Source organism: Symphalangus syndactylus, chromosome 23, assembly GCF_028878055.3.
Source record: "Symphalangus syndactylus isolate Jambi chromosome 23, NHGRI_mSymSyn1-v2.1_pri, whole genome shotgun sequence".
Lineage (NCBI taxonomy): Eukaryota > Metazoa > Chordata > Mammalia > Primates > Hylobatidae > Symphalangus > Symphalangus syndactylus.
This window is the reverse complement of record NC_072445.2, coordinates 21628578-21652191: the sequence shown is the minus strand read 5'-3', so window position 1 is coordinate 21652191 and position 23614 is coordinate 21628578. Positions and strand designations below refer to the sequence as shown.

At 38.4% G+C, this 23614-nt stretch overlaps 1 protein-coding gene across 1 annotated transcript in view; it reads right to left on the bottom strand.

Moving 5' to 3' along the window:
* OPN5 (opsin 5) overlaps positions 1-21948 on the bottom strand; it is a 44322-nt gene extending 22374 nt beyond the window's left edge. The window contains exons 1-4 of the mRNA XM_055263770.2: positions 21784-21948; positions 17390-17509; positions 11880-12050; positions 8292-8626 (exon numbers count right to left, since the gene is read on the bottom strand). Coding sequence (XP_055119745.2) covers positions 8292-8626; positions 11880-12050; positions 17390-17509; positions 21784-21913 — 756 coding nt within the window. The 5' untranslated portion in view covers positions 21914-21948. The remainder of the gene's footprint in view (positions 1-8291; positions 8627-11879; positions 12051-17389; positions 17510-21783) is intronic.
* Between the last annotated feature and the right edge of the window lie 1666 nt (positions 21949-23614).

The following is a 23614-nucleotide window of genomic DNA, read 5'->3' as shown; positions in this document are numbered from 1 at the left end:
GTGCTGAGGCAGTGTGGAATAGTGGGAAAAGTCATTGGCATGGAGATACTCTGAGTAACTCCATGACACCAGTCATGGTTCAGCTCGACTGACCAGTGTGAGTGGGGCAGAATCGCTGATTTTCTAGCAACAACTATTGCAGAGGGGGTGTCCAGCTCCTCTCTCCAGGCTCCTTTGCCCAGATGCAAATAAGACTTCAGCTAACACTTGAAGCTGCATGCTACCTTGAATAATAAAATAGATTAGAAGATACAGAATTGATGTGAAAATAAGGTTGAAAAAGAGGGCCAAAGAGATGAAATAAGTTCCCCGTCAATAACAAGACTGAATCACATTACAGAACCAATTAGACTGGGGATAACAAAGATATTTCAGTGGCTAGGGTGAGATAATGTTCCCAGGAGAGCTCACCTGTGTGCTTTAGGGAACAGGAAGAATGCGCGTTCTGCCTCTTCCAGGAGACAACACAATTGACAGGAGCATGCGGGTGACAAGATTTTGTTTTTCTAGCTTGGGTCTAGCTAGATTTGATTCCAGCCAGTAAGAAAATAATATTAAAAGACAGTAATTCCAGTTATGAGACTACTACCTTCCACGTATAGAGCCATCTGTCGTTGAGTGATTCTACCAGTGGCAAGCAGGAAGGGAGGGAACTTGACAACTGTGACCTACCTTCTTTGGTTCCCTCACATACGCATACAAATAAGAGTGGTGACACTTACTTAGTTTTCACATTACCTTTTAAGAAATTAAGTAATTTGACAAATTTGAGTGTATCTAGTTGGAATTTCTTCCTTCCTTCTATTTTATCCACAGAATGGTAATTAAGGTCAACTATCCTAAACCTTCCTCTATAAACTTGTAAAGAAAAAATTTTTGACATCTTTGGTGTACCTTCCATCTGTTAACCCTCGTTGTGATCTAAGCAATAAACATGAATTCATACTTAAAAAAAAAAAAACAAGAAAAACAAGAATTTCACACTTCCCAATTGCAATTTTCTCGAATCTTAAAATACCACTACTCTATAAACAAGCAAAAGCTGCAACTGAAAAGAGAGACAGTAAATTAGGTCATATCACTCTATGCATCTGTGTTTTAGAGTTTTGGTCCAAAACTGAATACAATGTTTCCTGACCAGGCAGTGGCTGGCTTAAAGGACAGGAAATAACTTACAAGTATCTGGTTCAACAAAACAGGAGAGACTTCACTGTTAGTTATAGATGGTCCAAAGCCCTTGAAGTGGGGATATGCAGCTCGGAGAGGAGCAAATACTCAGGTTGGAAGGCCATGTGGTTCTAGTAACAATAGCTATTGCCAGAGACCTTTAAACAATTGAAAAAATCTAGTCATTTTCATAGGCACTCAGAGTTTAGAAGGTAACTGAGATATCATTTCATTCTCTTCCTCCACTTTCTTTCGCAGGTGAGAAAACTAAGGCCCAGCAAGATTAAATGGTTTGCTTTAGGTGAATTCATCAAGATGCTGAGTTACAAGCAACGGAAGTTGACTATGGGTGAGTGAGATAGAAAATACATTTATTTAAAGGATACTGGTTAACACAAAGTAACACTGGGAAGCTGCAGTTTACATTGCGATCAAGCAGAGAGAAATGCTACCCAAAACTGTGACTGAGAACTGGTTCTGATGCAGAAACTCCTGCTGCTGTAGCCATGGCCTCAGGAAAGAATTCCCTGCCCCTAGATGCCATATCATTAGTTTCTGGGACACATTGAGGGCTGGTGCCCAAGTCAATAGCTGTAGGGGAATTCTGGGAAATGAGTGGCTGGTCTTTTCCGCATCTTTTAAATTAAGAGGCACAGTGCTTCTCCTCTCACTCTAAGCAGGGCACAAAAACGTTGGAAATTCCTCAGATATAGAAGCCTTTCAGCCTCTGGCAGGCAAAATAAAAAACACACATTGACTGTGTAACACCTCTCAAGGAGCTAGTGGCAAAATTGGGATTGACCCCTAGTTTAAAACTTTTTCATGATTAAATTGCTCTGAAGTAATCCTTCCTTCCTTCAACAAATATATATTAAGCACTTACCATGTATGAGTCATTGTGTTAGGTCCTGGGGACACAAAGAAAAAAAAACATGGTTGTTACCAGCTCAGGGCTCATCAAGTAGTGGTAACAAAGAAAAAAATGGAAATGAACAAATAATCCCCAAAATAAGTATGAAATTGTAAATTAATTAAAAACTGTGACATGTTCCAAGAAGATAATGTAAAGGCTGCAATGAAACATTGTAATGGAAGATCTGAATTCTTCCATTCAGAAGAATTCTGGGAAGTGACATTTAAGCTAAGAACAGAGGGATGTAATTAATTAATTGGTTTTGGGGGCTTTTTAAAGCAATACAGTTCAACTTTCCCATGAACTGCCCTTAGAGTCCACACAGGGGGTCTTCTGAATCTGATCCTTCAATGATAAATAACATTTGATGAGCTATAAAAGGGAGGAGTCATTTAAGGGAAATGGAGCTTTATGTTTAAGAGTTTTAGAAAGATTTCACAGTCAATTTAAAAGAGCAAAGTGAAGCAAAATGCCCTGTCAGGTATAAAAGAAACAGAGGCACTCAAGCCAGAGTTCAAGGGACCTCTTAACATTCATCAAGGTAATTAGATTAACTTAGTTTATTCAATTATGTATTTATTCAAGCAATCTTGATTAAACAGCTAGCAGGTGCCAGGCTGTAGGGTCCAGTGGCAAACAGGACCCACGGCACTTTCCTTTGCCTCACTTACTGTCTTACAAAAGAGAGCTATAAACATGTGATTCAGTAAAATATGACCAGTGTCACCAAAGATAATGTGCCAAGTGCTCTGATGGCTCATACATAGCAAGCGGACTTTAACCAGGGAGAATCACAAGGGCTTTCCGGTATGAATAAGGGACACTAAGAGAAATTCAGGTGCTCAGGGGATCTGTATCATAACTGTAGCCCTGGAACATTGTAAATGATTGATGTGTGTTAAATGAATTACTATGAAGTACCAACATGTATGGCATAATAATATTTAGAAAACATAATTAATGCTTCTGGGATTGTCTTCCTGTCATTGTACTGGAACTGCCTTTGCAAAAATTATATCAGTAAGAAAAATTACAACAGTGAACTGAGCTGTTCTAACACCCCCATCTTGACTTTCCTTTAATTATTCCTGGGATTGGGGGCCAAACTGACTTTGAGAGACATTTAGGCTCAAGTTTAAATGATAACAGGCCTTTCCCCAAACTCAAGCACTTTTGAAAAGCAAATGGGAGGCTGTCAAACTGGGGGAATGAGAGGACACTGAGTTCTGCTAAGGTGCAGACCTAAATGACTGTCAGCCATTATTCTGGAGGTTATAAGATATGCAACTTCCCCAATTACTCCTGCAAATAACATCAGTATTGTAGAACCTAAGATTGGCCTTTTGAGATATCTTTTCAGGTTTTTTGCATGTCTGACACTCATAGTTCCACCTGGACCCCAAGGCTCCTGTGGCCCCACCTGGGCAGACTCAGCTCAAGAGGACAGCTTCCACCCCCTGTGATTTCATTCCCAACCCAAGCAGTCAGTAGCAAGCACCCACTGCATAGCAATCCCCACCCCTTCACCCAAACAGTCTTTGAGATACCTCTCACTTACAAACTTTGGATAAGATTGATTTGGGTACTAATTCCATTTCCCATCTGGCATGGCTGGCCTTATGGCTATTAAACTCTTTATTGCAATGACATGGTCTTTCTTTGTGCAGCAGGCAGGAAGAACCCCTCAGGCAGTGACTCTACCATTCCCCTTATTTAATCAGCAGCAAGAGTGTTCACTGCATTGTGTGAAGATTTTTAGAAGTAAAAGTACCTAAAGAAGTAAAACCTTCATTTCTCAGCTTCTAAGTTTTAAAACAGAAATTTGAAACTCCCAGGAGAGAAAATAATTGAGAAAAAGGGTTTTGAGTGTGGGGGAAAAAAGTGACTTTGAGTATCCACAATCAGAGGCTTAAAGGACTCAGGGCATTAAGATTACTGTGTGAAAAATTTAGAGGATGTACATGGAAATAAGAGCCAGTTTTCCCACTCCCAAATAGGTACAAGACTTACACCCTGAAGGCAAGTGGGGACATCAGAGGAGTTGGTAACCTACCCTGAGAAGGTGTCCTGAACCTACCCTACTGAGCTGAACACCAAAGGCCGGGGGTGGGGGTGGAAGAACAACAGAACTCTCAGGGATGTGAAAGCACAAAACATGTGCCTCACTTCCCAGGGTCCCCAGCCAAGACCCAAGATGCACCTGAAGGGTTGCAGCAGAAGGGTGGGGAAGTAGCTTACAGTGCTGATGAGCCTAAAGGTGCCTTATAGTTGGAACAACAAAGATGCAAAGTGACCCATGAAAACTGTAACTAAGACCACAAGGACCCCTAAATATCTCAGCAATGCCGGGGTCAATGAATGACAACACCCAGACCAGGAGTCCCCTACCCATTAGCACCGGCATTGTGAAAACCTTCCTGAAACTTTTAGGTAATCCTGGGAAGAAAAGAGAAATCACTGATTTCACTGAGTTTATCTTGATTGTCCAATAAGAAATCAGTTTTACAAGGTCAAATGCAAGCATAGAAATGAGATTATGCTGAGTCATAGAAATATAATCACATATATATATATATATATACACATACATACACATCACACTTCTGTTTGTAGCCTGTGAAATTTCAGGCTGCTACAAAAGTCTAGCAAAACCATCATTTTTAAAAATTAATTAGAAAAAAGCTACAAAGTAGAGAAAGGTTTGCAGACAGAATGCCAACTTTTAGCTTCACGATATCAGACCGGCAGAGTACTGGCCCCAATAATAACCGAGCTAGAAATAATTAAAGTACACAGAAAACTAAGTGATTTTGATCTCAGAATCCCAGAAGGTAACCTTTAAGTAATCAGCTTTTAGACCAGGCTGTTCTGAAGATCAGAAGCACCAAGAGAGCAAGCAATTTGACAATCCTGAGCAGTAGCTAAATGAGCAAAAAGGTTTCTAAGGCTGTGGAAGCGCCCAGTATAAGGCGGTTTCTACTTATTTTTACTCAGTAGAAAAATCAAGGTCAAAATTGAGTAGTACTTAAAAATAGTTTCAATTTAGTACTGAAGATGTCACAGTAGTTATGTTTGTTTCTCAGTATCAGTTAAATTTTGTCTTACATTTTCTGCACAAATATTAATAATTAGAAACATTTGTGTTTATGTTATTTTAATATAGGTTTATATAAATAAATGAAATATAGACATATTAATATAATATTACATGTTATATGATGTCATTAAGTATATAAATTAAAAGAACATACATATATACATAACAAAATTATATATATATATTCCTACACTTCATTTAACATTTCTTTGGCTAATCTGGTCTAGAGTGAGCCTAACTATTTGATCTACCCAGTCCAAGTCAAGTGGAATAATACAACAAATCAAATTAAATGGTATATGTGCTGAGCTATACCTCATAGGCATAATGACCTTCAAAAGCATTGACTCATATGTGTAATAAGTTCTAGAAGCACTGACTGGTCTAAACATTGACTAGGTTCATTTTTCAATATGGGTTGAATTTTGGCTTAAATTTTCTGCCCAAATATTAATAATTAGAGATGTTTGTACTTAGGTTATTTTAACACAGGTTTATATAAACAAAATTTAGACATGTTCTTAATATTACATATTATGTGCTGTAATATCATTCAGTATATAAATTAAAAAGAATATACATAACAAAATTACACATATGTATTCCTACACTTCGTTTAACATTTCATTTAACCTGGTCTAGGGCAAGCCTATTTGATCTACCTAGTCCAAGTCAAGCAGAATAATAACAAATCAAATTAAATGGTATACGCTGAGCTATACCTCATATGTATAATGAGTTCCAGAAGCATTGACTAGACAAGCTTCTCACTCCTCAAGAATACACAAGAGGACAAGATGCTAGAATGTGAGGGGGTCAAGTTGAGCAGTTCAACTGACAGGAGAGAAGATGATGGGTAACAAACTGGGAGAAACTGAAGAATGGCCTCATGGCAATCAGGACCCAGATTCACTGAGTAAGGCCAACAAAGTGTCAAGGCCAATGACATAATAGGGGATGGAAAACAGAGAGGTGAGGGGGATGGCAAGAAGAAAGCACATTCCGAGACATTGCAGGAACTGTATGCTACGTCAAACTACAGGGCAACAAAGTAAACTTCGATGTCACATACCAGTGTGATGAATGTCTGCACATCATTTCTTGGGCACACTTCCATAAACTATTGAAAAGCAAATTTTTCATCATTGGTACGTTTGCCCAGTTTCTAAAATAGTACCTGGTACAAAATAGGATTTGGATTAAATATAATTCAACTTTAACTAGGATTGATTTATTTAAATTTCTTTTTTGAAAGATGCAGATAAGAGCTAAACGGAGAGCTAGAAATGAAGAAACTAACTTATAATGCTTCATTTTATGAAAATATTTTCCTACTTTATAGCCAATTATAAGACAGAAGAAGTTCATGCTTCCTGAGTCTGCATTTTTGTCCAAGAACTGTTCTATTATTAAGCTACCAGTATAGATTTAGAGTGATGAAAAAATCCCTCAAAGCTTCCTCTACTTGGCATAGAGTTTGAGCATAACAGTCAACTGGAGCCATCAGGAATCTAGCTCACAGTATGTGATATGGTTTGGCTGCCCCCCCATCCAGATCTCATCTTGAATTGTAGCTCCCATAATGCTCATGTGTCATGGGAGGGACCCAGTGAGAGGTAATTGAATCATGGGGGCAGGACTTTCCCATGCTGTTCTCATGATAGTGAGTAAGTCTCACAAGATCTGATGGTTCTATAAAAGGGAGTTCCCCTGCACATGCTCTTTTGCCTGCCACGATGTAAGACGTGACTTTGCTCCTCATTTGCCTTCTGCCATGATTGCTAGGCCTCCTCAGCCATGTAGAATTGTGAGTCAATTAAATCTCTTTCCTTTATAAATTATCCCATCTTGGGTACATCTTTATTAGCAGTGTGACAGCAGACTAATACAATATGCAACCAAGAGATCTTTGTACAACTCCAAAAATTCTGCAATTTGGAGAGAGGCATATTACCAGAACCAAGGCTCTGACTTACTAAAAAGCCATCTCTTATCTGGGGGGAACTGTGTTTCTCTGGGTCCCTGAGACTAGTGGTCTCCAAAGTGAACATGAGAACACTTGAGGGTAGGACACCAATCAACATGATTGATTGGGATACAGGTAGAAATAATTATAACTTCAATCTACCTTTATTTTTATCTTTAAAATAGAAGACAAAAATTGAGGGGTTAAATTAGAGAGTGCTAATATTTAATACAAAGCTTCATGGTATTACCTGTATGTCATTTATATTGAGGGCATGTGTTGGAAAATATTTTTTCAGTACATGGGCAAAAAATCATGAACATGTGAAGACCACTGCTTTAGACTTTACCAGTAATTCCTAACAAGCATAAGGAAAAAGGAGAAACCACGGTTGTTCTAACACCTTCTATGCACCAGATGACAGAATAATATGCTTTATCTCTTTGAATTCCCACCGTAACCCAATGAGACAGATATCACTATTCCTGTTATGCAAGTGAGGAAACAGGGATTCAAGAAAGCTAAATATCTAGCTCTAGGTCACAAACTTGGCAGGTACTGGTGGTGGGATTAAACTCTAGTCTTGTTCTTTTCCTTACTCTACAATATCTAAAGAACTGTCACCTCTGAAACTACCGTTTACCAAGGTACTCAAGCCTGCAGAAACTGCTTGTGTTCATAACACAAGCTTCCCATGGGAAAGCACGCATGGTAAACTCTTACTCTATAAATAATTCAAGTGGTAGAATGTCCCCTAATGATGTCCCAAAGTCCACGCAACACAGGAAATACTGTGAGGCATTATATGGTTCATAAAAGTTTTTCTTATTGCTGAAATAATGAATATGAATCAATAGTACCCTATTTAGTAGAGAAGATAAGCCCCAAATTGATGGGTTATACAAATTTGGTAGATATTAAAATGCATGTCTGTGTGTGAGAGAGAGAGAGAAGAGAGAAGTGGGGGAACAGAGACGGAAAGAAGAGAGAGATACCACAAAGAAAGGCTTAGCCAATCATCAACAAAGTTCAGAATTACGTAAAGAATAGAGATTCTAAGTTCTCTCAGTCTCCAGCGTTCCCTATGCTTTTTACCCTATGAAGTTGTAAGTAGTCAGAAAACACGTGTAAAATATTAGTGCACTTACCTTTGTCAGTTTCATTTCCAGCACATGGCTGCTATGGATCCGACTGTCGAAATGAGCTACTTCTTTGGAAGAGGACTTAACCTTGGCAATGATCTTTACGTAGGAGAACACGATCACAGCCGTTGGGAGCAAGAGGCAGAAGAAGAGGATGTTCAAGATGAAAACCTGGCCCCCTACCGAGGCCTGGGCCAGCCACCAGTCCAGGGTGCACGAGGTTCCGAAGGGCTCAGGTACGTAGTCCCCCAGACCTACCAAGGGCATGGTGGTCCAGAAGGAAGCATAGGCCCAGATGGCTGCCAGGCAGATGTAGGCGTGCTTTCTTTTCAGCCAAACCCCTGGAGGCAGAAGAAAAGCATTACCCGGATGTAATCTGCCCTACACCCAGATACCTCCCCTCGATATGTCAAATTCCACCTCCAAAGATTTATTCCATTGATTTCTGGGAGACCTGGGCAGATAACTGAAGCCTGAGGGAGAGTGGAGTAAACGGAAAAAAGTTCCAGAGCTTGGGCCTTTCTCCAGGAGAACACAATTGGAAGGTTTTCTCTAGGCATCTGGGAGCTTTGGGAGGGAGAAGTGACAACAGCTGGGAAAAGGGACAGGAAAGAGATGAGAGGATGCTGAAGACAATGGAGGCCCTTGAGAAAACATCTCGGAAAGGGTGTGTTAGTGGATCATCCAGGGAAAATCCTTCTGGGAGGTGAGGAATCACAAAACATGGCTTGTGTCTTTAAAACGCCCTTCCTCCTAACAGCTTTTGTGTCGCTAGCCTTATCTGGCTTCCTAAGAACTTGTGGAAGGGGCTTGGTGGCTCGTGATCATGACACTATGGTTTGAGATTAAAGTGCTTGACTGTGTTTAGTAATTTGTGGAGCAGGTTTGGAATCTTCAAATGTCATTCACACAACAATCGCACTCACACAGCCACAATGGGAGAGGCAGAGAATCTAGGTAGGTTGCATCATGTTCTGCAAAGTAATTCTGTGAAGATATTTTCAGGAAGACAAAAAATGAGCTCCGTTTTTCAGCACTAGCTTCTGTTAACCAAAAGAGAATTCCAAGCGGAGGAAATAGTGCAGTCATCTAAGAAAAGCTGTAAAGCACTAGTGATCATTTTCAGAATTCAACACAACCACCAAAGACAGGTCGGCCTGATTTAGTGCAGCAGCCTCCACAGGAAATTACCTTCACACCTCACTCATCACCTCGAACGAAGAGGGCCAGGAAAGGGACTCTTTACTGCCTTGGTTTTGTGTTAGCAGAGAAGAAATATCAAAATACATTCAACAAAAGCTAAATGATTACTTCCATATAGACTCAGGGCCTGCCTCTGCTTAGTGCAATGTGAGATTTGGAAAGTCGGTCAGGCCTAATTCTTCTATGTCTAGTCTTTGACTGACCTTGTGCATGCAAGACTACATTGCATATGGGTTAAATAAAATAATGTCGGGGTCCTGCTTTGCAAACTAGAAAGTGCTATATTAACATGAATGTTTTACTCCTGTGTAAGTGTATCTCATTTAGCGCTAACAAGAAATATAACAGATTGTTTCTGTACTCTATTGCCTCCATTTTTTTCAAATACATGGCATTTTGTGTCATGAAATGCAAATTTCATGCCCAACCAGATAGGGGTGGCAATCACGTAGCCACAATATAAGTCAGCTCTTGTTTCTCCACTAAAACTGATAAAACATTGGCACAGGTAATCACAAATATTCATGGGAATGTGCATAGGCATACGTATAAGCATTTATGGTTAGGGTTACTTGTGAGGTGTTTTATACTTACATTCCAGTATGGTGAAAGGCTGTCAAGTACAGGAGGGAGTAGATTAGTAGATTGGTTCTGTGTTGCTCCAGAAGTCAGAACTAGGACCAATGGGTGGAGGTTACTGGGAGGCAGTTTTGTCTTAATATAAGGAATAACATTGTAACAATGAGAGCAGACCAATCAGAGAATGGGCTGCCTTGTGCAGTAGTAAGCTCCCCGTCACTGGTCACTGGAATTATTCAAGAAGAGGCCAAGTGGTCGTCTCTCAGGGATGCCTTAAAACAGTTTACCATGTTACATGGGAGAAAAGTCTACACGTCCCCAAGCGACCTTCTAATTCCAACATTCTGGGACGCTGTGTGGAGGGTTTAATAGTGCATCAGATTAAATGATGAAACCACACTACTGAGGTTCAACCTTAGAAGAAGCTGGAAAATATACACAGTTCCCACATATGGAGTTACGACCTGCAATGATCCTGGCAGTGGGCGGCATCATCTCTTTAACTGACAAAGCCTAAACTCAAGAAAATATTTAAAAACAGAGGTATCAGGGTTTAGTATTCCTCAAACACTCTCAGGAAGTTTAACTTTTTTGCCTTCTAATCTATAAAATCTATAGTTAAATTTAAAATCTCTTTGGTATGAACAAAAATAAGTCTATAGAAAGAATTAGATGTTGACGTCACACAGAATATGTATAGTTGTATATTTTATATCTTACTGGAAATTTTGATTCAAGCTATTTCTATTAGAAGTTTTAAATGTTTAAAAAAGGAGATGTAAACTTTAAAAAAAAAAAAAAAGGTAGTGCTGGATGATGAAGAGAATGGCTCACAAGCCCCCGCCTCCCACCCACTCAAGCAGGGATTCTTTGGAGTTTGGGGACGTAAACTCTAACAATACAAAGGGAAATTCTACCACATTGACAGTGTCAGGTCAACTTGATTTTTCCCACCTCAGTCTCCAGGCCCTGCTCTGACACCACAGTCTGTCGTCCATCACAATCACTCTAATCGACAGATTGACAATCAAAGCAGCTTTATCCAGAGGAAGTCAGTACTATTCTTTGGTTGTGCCTGGTTCTCAATATTAAACTCAAAGGCCCAAATGCAATTCTTTCAGGTTTAATAAATTCCGAGCGCTCCAACAAACAAAAGTACTAGAAATTATTTTTAACCTGTAGAATGGTCTAATCATTAAAAAACATATACTTAGGCCCTGGAAACTTATTTTCTGCTGATTCACCAATTCTTGTAATCACTCGTCTTTCTACCAACCAACACCACAAAAAAAAAATATGTTGAGTGATATTTCTACATGTGTGTCCTTTCATGCAGAAACAGCTATGTGACTCTAACTTGGAGATGAACTTTTTGGAATTCCTTATCTCTGAAATCACAGGAAGCGTGAGTCCTAAGGGAGAATCTTAAACAGCTTTTCTTATAATTACACTTACTAGGTGGGGAATGAGCTAAACATCTTGGACTTAACACCCTTTCGATGCACTTTATTTCTTTTGTTTGCATGGAAAACATGATGGCAGCTTACACACTATACAAGAAAATGATATTTTTTAAAGCATTATAACCAAACACCAGACATTACTATAAAATATGTATTAAAAGAAATCTACTTTGACATGGGTTAAAATCCTTAAACATGTTAGAACAAGATGATAGGCTACAAATAGAAGTATTCTTGATCTCTGAGGTTATTCATAATCTTTGTTTGTTACCTGCATGAAATATGTACAGTTCTAACACTCGATCCACCTAGCTTTAACTGTCAGGGAATGAGAAACCTGCCAACTTACCATAAGATAAATAGCAGATTTTCAAATATCGATCCAGGCTGACAGCAGTCATGGTGATAAGGCTTCCACAGCCAAAGAAAAATCCAGCCCATCCATACCATCGGCAGCCGATCCAGCCAAACACCCAGCGGTGACAAAAGCAAGAGATGATGGTGAACGGCTTGCCTACAACTAGAGCACCAAGTGACTTGTCAACAGAGGTTCCTCTGGTTACTATTTCCCCACCTACCTCAACTCACCTGAACCTCCTCCTCTAAAGCACAGGGACACATGTGAACACACACACATACCCTTGATTACACAGATTTCCTAGATTAATAAAAATCCAGCAGCTATCTATGAATAAACTCAGTTTGAAGCTACCCAGAGAGGAATTTCAGTCATCCCAATAGCCAAAGACAGTGAAAGGATATAGAGGGAAAACTTTTAAGTAATTATTACTTTTGAAAAAACTGTCTCAAAGAGACCTGGCTTCAGGAATTACAGGCATGATACTAGTAGCCAGTGACTACGATCTGGTCACTTTTAACGTTTTGTTGCAGTCTTTCATTCGAAGGCTTAGAGAAAGGGGAAATGTATAAAATCTCTGAGAGAAAATACCCTCTTCAAGCACAACTTTTCTATTCTAGAGAAGTTCTTTCTCACGCTAGTCTGTTAAGATTTTTTTTTTTTACCAGAAATAGATGTTAAATTTTATTAAATGCTTTTTCGGCATCTACTGAGGTGATCATAACATTTTTTCTCATTGAATCGGTTAATGCTGGTTATTAATAGATTTGTTTTTGAAACATACTTACGTTCCTGGGACCAATGCAACTTTTCTTAATAATAAAACTTCCAGAAAATTGTCTCAATAAATAGAGGAAAGAAGAGATGGAGAAAGAGAAAATGAAGAAAAAGAGGAGAAAGACAAAAAGAATATGCAAAATGGTGATTTCCATCCACCTCATCCCCCTCCAAGTAGGGCCTTTTAGAACCTGTATAAGGCATGAGATTCCTTATAATGAAAACGGGAATTTGGTTTTTTTTTCTTTTGGAAGCTGCATCCTTCTAGGAGGAATATGGTTTCTAACACCCCAAGATAACCTTGTACTTTAGGAGTTAAGTGTCTATGAAAGGGTTTGGGAGGGGAAAGAGAAAGGTTATATATCAGAGAAAGCCTTAATTAGAGAAGCAGTGAACTAGCTACTGTGAATATAGAAAAGGAGGAGGTTTAATAGCACTCTGGAGAATAAAGATTATAAAGCGCACTGGAGAAAGAAAGTGTGAGTTTCAAACACATTTTAAAGAATGATGTAGACAACTTTCTCTGAAATGTGAATCTGTCCTTTCATTTATTTAAAAAATAGAACATATTTAGTCTTTTACTATTTCCTTGTTACTATCAATGAATAAAAAGTGCTTAAGAAACCCCAGAAAGTTGAGTATTCAGAGAGAGAGAGAGAGAGAGAGAGACCCCTGAAGGGGACGTAGGCAGGTCATTTAGGGAAAGAAATATTAAGCAACCAAGATTCCACGCTCCACCTTCTGTCAATCAGGAAAGATAACGTATTCACCTGTTTTATATATTCGGCTTCTAAGTCATGCTCTTTTTCAAAGAAAAAAAATTCACTGTTTTAAAAAAATTGTTTAGGAATTTTATTTTAAAATCCTTTTTGTTAAGGTTAGAACCAGATTTCTGCATTTCCTTCTGTTTCAGTTGTTTCTTTTTTTCTTCTTCTGTTAAGTTATATCTTATTCAAATACGGTATAGCTATTTCAGTAAATGTGAGGTTCAAGCTGTTTACAACCAGATCCAGATTTCTGGGATTTAAACTATTTATTCCTTGGCCCTCCATTAGAATTTTTTTTTTTTTAACTTTCTAGAAAGCATTCTTCTACTTTTACATCATAACCTGTAGCCCTCCCTATTCAGTTCTCACCACACCCCCCCCCCCCCAAAAAATGTACTGAGGAAGCTCTTCAAACCTCTAACTGATCTACATCACAAAAGAAGGTTCCCTAACCTTAATGCTTTACAAAAGCTAAGTAACTGACATTCACAGCCTGCAGGTGCTAGCTCCCAGCCCTCCCAGGTGTGTTCCTCTGTGGTATACAAAACTATTCAGGAGCCGGGCGCGGTGGCTCACGCTTGTAATCCCAGCACTTTGGGAGGCCGAGGCGGGCGGATCACGAGGTCAGGAAATCGAGACCACGGTGAAACCCCGTCTCCACTAAAAATACAAAAAATTAGCCGGGCGTGGTGGCGGGCGCCTGCAGTCCCAGCTACTCGGAGAGGCTGAGGCAGGAGAATGGCGTGAACCCGGGAGGCGGAGCTTGCAGTGAGCCGAGATTGCGCCACTGCACTCCAGCCTGGGCGACAGAGCGAAACTCCGTCTCAAAAAAAAAAAAAAAAAAAAAAAAACTATTCAGGAGTTCCTGTTAGCTGGGTGAATCAATACATATTTAATGAGTGCCTTCTGCAATCTAGACACACATCTCCTCTAGTTGTCTAGATGGTTAGTGTCACCTTTCAGCTTGCTAGACTAGGTGCCCTCTTATGACAGCCTCCTAATTCCAGTGAGTCCACAAGGAAATGTAGTGTAAAATAACTATTTAGGTTTGTGGGGTTTTTTTCCATTCAACAACAAATTTTTCAATGCCTAGTACGTAAGAAACACAGAGCAAGGTGCTAGAGGACAAAGTGGAGATCAAGACTGACAAGTTTATTTTCTAACAGGTAAAGCAGACAAAAAAAAAAATACCTAAATTTGTAATATAAGATGTGGTATGACAGAAAGATAGGTAGTGATTCGTACAATGAAGGAAAATAAAGCAGAGAAAGCAGGTAGATGGAAATTGTTGTTTTACATAAAGACATTAGGGAAGACTTCTCTGAGATGTGACATTTAGGTAGATACCTAAATCGGTGGGAAAGAAGTCAAACAAACTTCTGGAGGGAAAAGATCAGACGCAGAGGAAACAGCAAACTAAAAGGCTTGAGGTGGGTGTCAGCCAGGTGGGTGCTAAAGGCAGCAAAAAGACAAGTGAAAGTGACAGAATGGAGTAAGATTACACCTGTTGTGCCTGGGATCCTGATTAGCAAAAGCGATTTCAGGCTTCCTTCTTCAGTAGAGCTTTGGATTAAACTCTGGGGTGTCATCTAGAATGTCTCTCTCTCTTCCACTTAGTAGAATGTTTCCAGAACCCGGCTGCACATTAGAATCGCTGGACGGATTTTTTTGCTTTGCTTTGAAATATCAACATTCAGGGTTCCATCCCTCCCCATAAACCTCCCAATATTGTTATTTATCTGGAGTGAGTTCAGGCATTATACATGTTTTTACCACCACCCACCCCCCCCCCCCCAGGTTATCCTAACATAACACGACTTTATCCTAAGAGGTTATCCTAATATAACACGTGTATATAATACACACGACTGGGAGCCCTTGATATTTAGTCAACAAGTATTAGTTGCATAGATGCCATACATCTGGCCTCCAGGAGGTGCTTATAATGGAATATAGCTGAGCAAGAAAAATATAAAGCAGGCAAAGTTTTAACGTTTATTGGAAGGGAAAATGTATTATAGATGCTCCAAAGTTGAAAAAAATGATCTGGGTTAGAGAAAGCTGTTATATGAAAGAAAGCGGTTTCTGGTAAATTACTCGGAAGACATAAGCAGAGTAATGAGGTGGTTTGCGCCATTCTAGAGCCGACTTGCTTGGCTGAAAGCATGTTTCAATGCACCAGGCCAATTAAGGACATTTTTATTCAAGCCTAGTCTAGTTCAGCAATGAGCCTGCTGTTATTCACCGATGAAGGATGTAGCTGGAATGACATGTTTCATTCAAGCATGTTAGGCTCAATACCAGGTAGAGCACCTTAGGGGCCCGCGGGGCGAGCTGGCCGGGAAAGCTACCGTTCCTGTTGCGACACCGCCATCGCGTGGCAACCGGTAAAAATGGCAGCCATTTTGCAGCCTCACAAATCCCCTGGGGTTCGTCCTGTTTATTTTCACAAAACCAGGCATGTCATGCTCTTCTTAATGTGCATGTGCATTCACCATAAGCGTTCATAATGTTTATGCAGGTCCATACTGAATAAAGCCCTCCCAGATAACCAAGACCATCCAAACTCTGAGTAAACACACATCTGCTGTGTGCTAAATAGTGACTCAGAACACGGAGGATTATTATTGAGCCTTGTTTTTAGAGATCGGCAGAAAAATCCACTTATGAAGAGAGAAACAAATATCGGAAAACTCTTTTTTTTTAAATTAAGGTCTCGCTTTTTCACCCAGGCTGGAGTGCAAGGGTACTACCATAGCTCACTGCAGGCTTGAACTCCTGAACTTGATCAAGTGCCCAGCTATTTTTTATTTGTTTTGTTTAGTTTTACCCAGTATCCAGACTTCAAGGATAAATTTGTTTTGTAGAGATGAAGTCCCACTACATTGCACAGGCTGATCTTGAACTCCTGGCCTCAAACTTGATACCCATCTCAGCCTCCCAAAGCTTTGGGATTACAGGTGCAAGCCACTGTGCCCAGCCACAAAATACTTTTTAAAGGAGGCTTTTGATGGGAAACTACTAACAAATTTCTAATGGTAAGAGGAGCTGCTGTGTACTGTTCAAACATATTACCCTACTCTAATGACCTAAAACCATAAGCTAAATAGCAGGTGTTGGGATTCAAAGACAGATTAGAGTCCCTCTAAGCAACTCTGAAGTTGTGTAGAAGAAAGTGAAGAATGATTTACTTAAAATGGTTCATATTTTTAAAAGTGAATTATAGTGAAGGAGAAATTTTTTTCCAACTCCTTGCCATGTTATTAGAGAAGTGAAAAAGAAGCCAGTGGTTCTCAATTTTGGCCACACATTAACATACCTGTAGATTCTCATTTTAAATATCCTGATGCCCAGGTAACATTCTCAACCACTTAATTCAGAACTTCCCCAGTTGGTATTTTGTGAGTTGTGTTTGAAGACCACTGAACCAGAAGCTTCCTATGCTTGTGATATGTCACTAAGTCATGATTACATATGTCATCAGCAGGGCACCTCTTTCCTCTTCCTACATTCACCTCTCAACTGTCTTCAACTGTCATTTACCCTTCAAGCTTCCTTTGTTGATGTTTATTTTAATCAGACTTTCATAAGGGTTGAAGAGGTGTAAAGAAGCTTAAAATATTGACCTGGGACTTGCCTCCTGATTTCTGATTTCTGAATCATTTAGCCCACTACACTTTGAGACATCTGAGGTATCACATATTATTTCAAATTGTGCCTTCAGCATCTAACATGCCTGACACACAGAAAAGACTCAATAAATATTAAATGAATAATCTTGTCACCTGGACAGCTCCCCATTGACTTACCACAAAACCCTGAAAGGTGATGTGCGAAGCGAAGAGTGGCAGGAGATGTAAAGGGAAGAGATGTCAGGGTGTGATGTTTGAGACAGTGAGTACTTTAGAATGGGGAGTAGTTTAAACCCACAAAGAAAACATAGCATGGTTGTGTTACCTGAAATCCCCAGATCACAGACTGCTAAATTGATAGTCATTATTTCAGCGGGTCTCAGCTTCTTCTTTCGTCTAGAAGACATATAAAGGACATATCCATTTCCAAACGTGGACAGAATCCCTACAAGGAAAAATAAAAATTCCCATCGTTAAAACTAGGATTTTGAGTTCACTCAGATATGAAACACTTCTCAACTTCAAAAATGGACACCATAGATTTAGAGGGTAGTGAGAGGACTCTAAATAAAAACATCTAAATTAAGAAGATGAAATAAAAAGCATGAGTTGTGAGTGACAGGCCAATGGGGCAGGAGTCAGGGATTACAAGACTGAACTTACCCAGAAAAAGGCATCGCTAACCTCCCCGCGAGGCTCAGGAAAGTGTGGGAATCCCAATGGTCAGTTCTTGTCCTGGCCCCCAGGGTGGAGTACTTTCCTCAGCCATTTTCATAGATTATTGGCTTTATAGAACTCCCTCCCTCTGATCAGTAGGGTTAAACCCTTAGCTCTTGATAAATTCTGAAGATGAAGCCAACCAAAGAAGGTGCCTTCGGTATCACTGTGAACTCCTAAGGGAGCACCAGTGTTCAGGAGAGGCAGAGGCCAGGTATGGCTGGCATAACTCCCTTCAAGAAAATGGACATCTCCCAGAGACGCCCCAGGACTTTTGCCTCTTCGGGAGACATGGACACTGAGTGTCTGGCAGATAGGACAGCCTTCAGCTGCTACTGGACTAGATATCAAGGGTAAGTGGGTGATAATCGAGAACCTGGGCACTGTCCCTCCCACCAAGGGGAGAGAAAGTGACCCTCAACCCACCAAACCTACCAACAGTGCCATAAGTGTGTTCCCACTTTTTCATATCCTTTTATTAATCACTAGTTGCCTTTGGCATCACAACGAAACTGTTCGAAAGTTCTTACAAACCCAGTTTAAATCCAAAAAGACCCAATCCCTACTGACTTTATTTAAGAAAAGAATACACCTACTTCCATAGCTTAACATGTAGAGTAGATTTCTTCAGGAATTCTTGCTTCATAGTGTAGCTGTGTATAAATGAGAATCTGGTACAGCTGCCTTTAGTAGTAAGGAATAAGGAGAGTATTAACAGGAGAAACCCAGAGTTTTCTATTTTAATTTCTACTTCTCCACCACAATTCATTTTGGGGGCAAAGAAAGAAATGTGTGATTCAGCTGATGGTATGAAACCACCAAGAACTAACTGCATTGTGCTCTTAGGGAATTCTGACTCCCTGGAGTCAGTGCTGCTTAATGGTCCATTAAAACCTCTTTAGCTTTCATAAAGCAGAAGAAGAGAAAAATAAAAGAGATTACGGAGTTCCAGAGCAAACCAACCAAAATGAAACTTAGGTCTCACTCAAGGAAACCAGCTAGGAAAGCAAAATGTGAAAACGTGGCTTGAAAAAGTATAAACTGTATGCCACCTACTTTGTATCCAAAAAGAGGAAGAACAAGTATCCATTTTCGTTTGATACACAAGGCTCATTGAAACACCTTTCATCTGTCTACATCTCTTTTGAAAATATTTGTTTTCTTACTTTTCCTCCCTTAAATTTTCTTTACTGACCCTACTTCATAAGGTTTCACCCAGTGCCCAAAGCGTTATCAAAAAATAGTCACCTCTCTACTCATTGCATGTAAATTATTCTAACAAGCAATATATATACGTTACAGATGAGTGTCAGGAAAAAGCAAATTTATTCTTAATATTAGTGAAAAGACAACCAGATTAAGAAGATAAAGACCAAAGTGGGGACACTTTTAGATTATCAAATCCTATATCATTTATGGATACAAAAATATCATATACATTAACTGTTAATAAACTTAGTATTTACAATAATAGTAAAAGTGTGGAAGGTAGAAAATGGGTTTGTAATTTATGTCTCCTGTATTTCAAACTCGGATTTATATTGTTATCTTTCCATTGTCTCTTAAGACTTCTAGTATTTAACAAAGCCCACCAAGAATGTTTATTCCACTCTGGCTCCTTAAAAGCAATCTGGACACACACATCTTGGCCAGGCGCGGTGGCTCACACCTGTAATCCCAACACTTTGGGAGGCTGAGGTGGGCAGATCACTTGAGGCCAGGAGTTCAAGACCAGCCTGGCCAACATGGCGAAACCCTGTCTCTACTAAAAAACACAAAAATTAGCCAAGCATGGTGGTGCACACCTGTAACCCCAGCTACTCAGGAGGCTGAGGCATGAGAATCGCTTGAACTTGGGAGATGGAGGTTGCAGTGAGCCGAGATCGCACCACTGCACTCCAACCTGGGTGACAGAGTGAGACTCTATGTCCAAAAAAAAAGGAATCTTGCAACATCTACACTAGCTTATTCTAGGAGAGTGAAAACCAGACACACGGCCAAGTCCAAGAAGTGGGTCTAGGGTGAGTCCAAACCCCTCCAGCCGACCCCTCTCCTCACCCTGCGTGACTGTTCTCTAACATACCATTGGCTCCACCTCCCAGCGCCCTGATCCTCCTAAAGCTCCCCCCGTCCAGGGACTCTTTTTGAGCCTGTTTTTCTGGCTCCATCTCAGCAAACCCACTGGAATATGATTGTGGATTTCCCTCCCATCTCCATGGGTATCAGGTGGGAAATTCTCCTGATTTCCTCACCCTGGTTGCCTCTCTTCCTCCAATCCTCCCTGCATAAGATTGGGGATGGACTGATAGGCCTCTCTATTTTGTGTCGTCTGGAGAGATTTGTCAGGTTATTTATGTTACTTTTTAATTCATTCCTTGAAAGTGATGGAGCTATGCTGAATTCAACTGATCAAGTTGCTTATTTTTCTGCCTTTTCTGGTAATTGAAAGTACTTAAGTTTAATAAAAATGCAATGTGGATTTTACAGAGATAAGATAGTCTCTGTTCCAGCAGAATGTTTGCCCATTTTATTCTCTGCTCTATTCCCAGCAACTTAAAACAGTGGCAAAGAGCAGGTGCTCAATATATATTTATGTTGAAAAGAGATGGGGACTCATTTATAAGAAGCAGAATTTAAACTAGTAAAATACTAACAACAATAAAGACAAAGACCCAGGGAATCACTTTACAGCAGAATTTGGTTGAATCACGTGAGTTCTTTTGCCTCAAGTACTGACCATAGAGGGATATCAAGTATTTTCTAATGAGGTTTGCTACTTTCAGGAGGTTAAATGAAATTCTTAGCCAGTAATAAATAGATGAGAGAGGGAGAAAAAGAGAGAAAGGGAGGAAGGGAGGGAAGAAGGGTGGAAGAGAAAGATAGAAACAAAGAGAAAAGAGAGAGAGAGCAAGTTTGACCCAACATCTGAAAAAATTAAAGGCAAACAAACCTAAAGACATAACCCACCTTCACACTGGTCACCCAAATTTAAAACAACAATTTTAAATTTAAGAAAAGTATGGTGGTTAAATCCTAACTGTCTAGATTAGTGCTATCCAGTATAAATGTAATGTAAGCCAGAAATGCAAGCCACATATGGATTCTAAAATTTTCTGGTAGCCACATTAAACAAAGTAAAAATTTAGTTTATAAATTAAAAATTTACAGTAAATTAATTTTAATAATATATTTTATTTAGCTTAACATACCTAAAATGTTGTAGGTTCAACATGTATTTAATTTTTAAAAATTATTAATGAGATATTTTATACCACTTTTTCTTGTACTGAGCCTTCAGTATCTGGTGAGTATTTACACTACAGCACCTTTCAATTTGGAAAAGCCACATGTGGCTACTGAATGAACGAGATCATGCAGTCTAGAAGCAGGTGCACCCCTTCGTCAATTATGCACAAAAATCTTTTGACCCCGGACTTTCTTCCATTTATCACCAATACATTTTTCAACTCTCACCAAAATGGCTTAGCTATTTTGATGCAACTTTACTTTTAGGTGAAGTAAACTCAGTGTTTCTGCCGTTACTATAGCACTATAGCACAATTGAGTTTGCTCAGTTGTGAGAACAGGAGACTGACCTAGATTATTTTTAAGGCCCATTCTCAACGTAAAATCTTATGATTATATCAAAAACATTATTAAAAAATAAAAAGCACTCTTTAAATAAAATATCATTATCATTAATTTTGATATTCAGAAAGTAAATCTACTCCCAAAGTAACCAAAATGAAATGGATAAATAATCCTGCTGTAAGAGTTCTTGGATTATCAATGGAATTTTATTCCTAATAATAACGATAATAAAGAGTCATTTCTAGGAAACATTTACTGAATGCCATAATGCCATTCCATCTTCTGCCTTTCCCCACTCTTCGCCTCCACTAAACTATCCACTCAAGTGTCAGAATCGTTTTACAAAATTAACATATCAGCCCATGAATTTTCTAAATGCAGCCTTTGCGCAGAAGAATTAAGGAAGCTTACCAATTATTGTCAGGTAAAAGCCAGCCACTAGATCCGCTTCCCAAGAAAGTTTGGAAGCAAAGGGATCCCCATCTCGAAGGTAATGTGGCAGGCGCTCGTCCTGAGGCAGGGCAGTGTGATTTAACGCCATTCTGTTCTCGAACCACGAGGGATCTGAAAAGCAAACCAGTAGAGATCTCAGCAGACCTGAATAAGCCAGCTTGAACCATTTCATAATCGTGGCTCCCTGTTTTAAAACAAAAAGCAAGTTCCCGGGGTCATGCATCATTCTCTAATTAATAACTGGTAAAAATTTTAACATTTTTTTCAATGATCCGATTATGTCATTACTCAGTTATTCAGTTGGCAGATTATCCAAGCCTTCATTTTCTCCTCTGTTTTCTCATGCTACCCTCTTTGAGCCACTTCTTTTCTCCCTGGGGTGGATAAAAGGTTGAAGGCCAAACTGTCCAATTTACTGTTTCTTAGCAATTTTTGTAAAGGTCTGAGCAGAAAATGATATTGTATGGAGTGTGCACACACACACATACACATACACACACTATACATATATATAATTTATATATGTATATATAATTTATATATATAATTTATATGTGTATATATGACTTATATATAATTTATATGTGTATATATGATTTATATATATAATTTATATGTGTATATGTGTATATATGATTTATATATATAATTTATATGTGTATATATGATTTATATATATAATTTATATGTGTATATATGATTTATATATAATTTATATGTGTATATATGATTTATATATAATTTATATGTGTATATATGATTTATATATATAATTTATATGTGTATATGTGTATATATGATTTATATATATAATTTATATGTGTATGTATGATTTATATATAATTTATATATGTATATATGATTTATATATGTGTATATAATTTGTATATATAATTTATATATGTATATATGTATATATTATACATAATTTATATATGTATATATTATATATATAATTTATATGTGTATATATTATATATATAATTTATATATGTATATATTATATATAATTTATATATGTATATATTATATATATAATTTATATATTATGTATAATTTATATATGTATATATAATTTATATATACATATATAAATTATATATATATAATTTATATATACATATATAAATTATATATATATAATTTATATATACATATATAAATTATATATATATAATTTATATATATAATTTATATATATAATTTATATATGTATATATAATTTATATATTATATATAATTTATATATGTATATATAATTTATATATGTATATAAAAATTTACATATGTATATATATAATTTGTCAGAATATAGTATTTTTTTATTCTCCAGATTTCCCAGATAATCATTTCCATTGTACATTCAATGAGGTTTAGAGTTTTGTAAGGAAAGAAATAGAGCATTCAGTACAAAGGAACATGGACACTTCATTAATTGAAGCTAAGAGCTAGGTGATTGTCAAAGTGATCTTGAAATTTGGAGCTATTTAGAAAGGATTCAAGCTGGGTTGTAACTCACAGGCACATCCACAGGAAGGTTTGTTTCTCAAGTTTCCTAGAGCAGAAAGCAATTTCATTATTTCCTACCACCGCCCCAAATCCATACTTTCTATTTGCTCATTTATGCTTCTGGATGAAATCTTGAGCACTGAGGAATTTCTCAAATACACAGGTCTTAGTACTGTTTCTTTTGAATTGGAGTTTTAAAAGGTTTACACAAAGTCTTTGATGGGCTCTCTGCAAAAATAAAAGTCACATGATATCCCTCATCCTGAAACTTGGAGTTGTG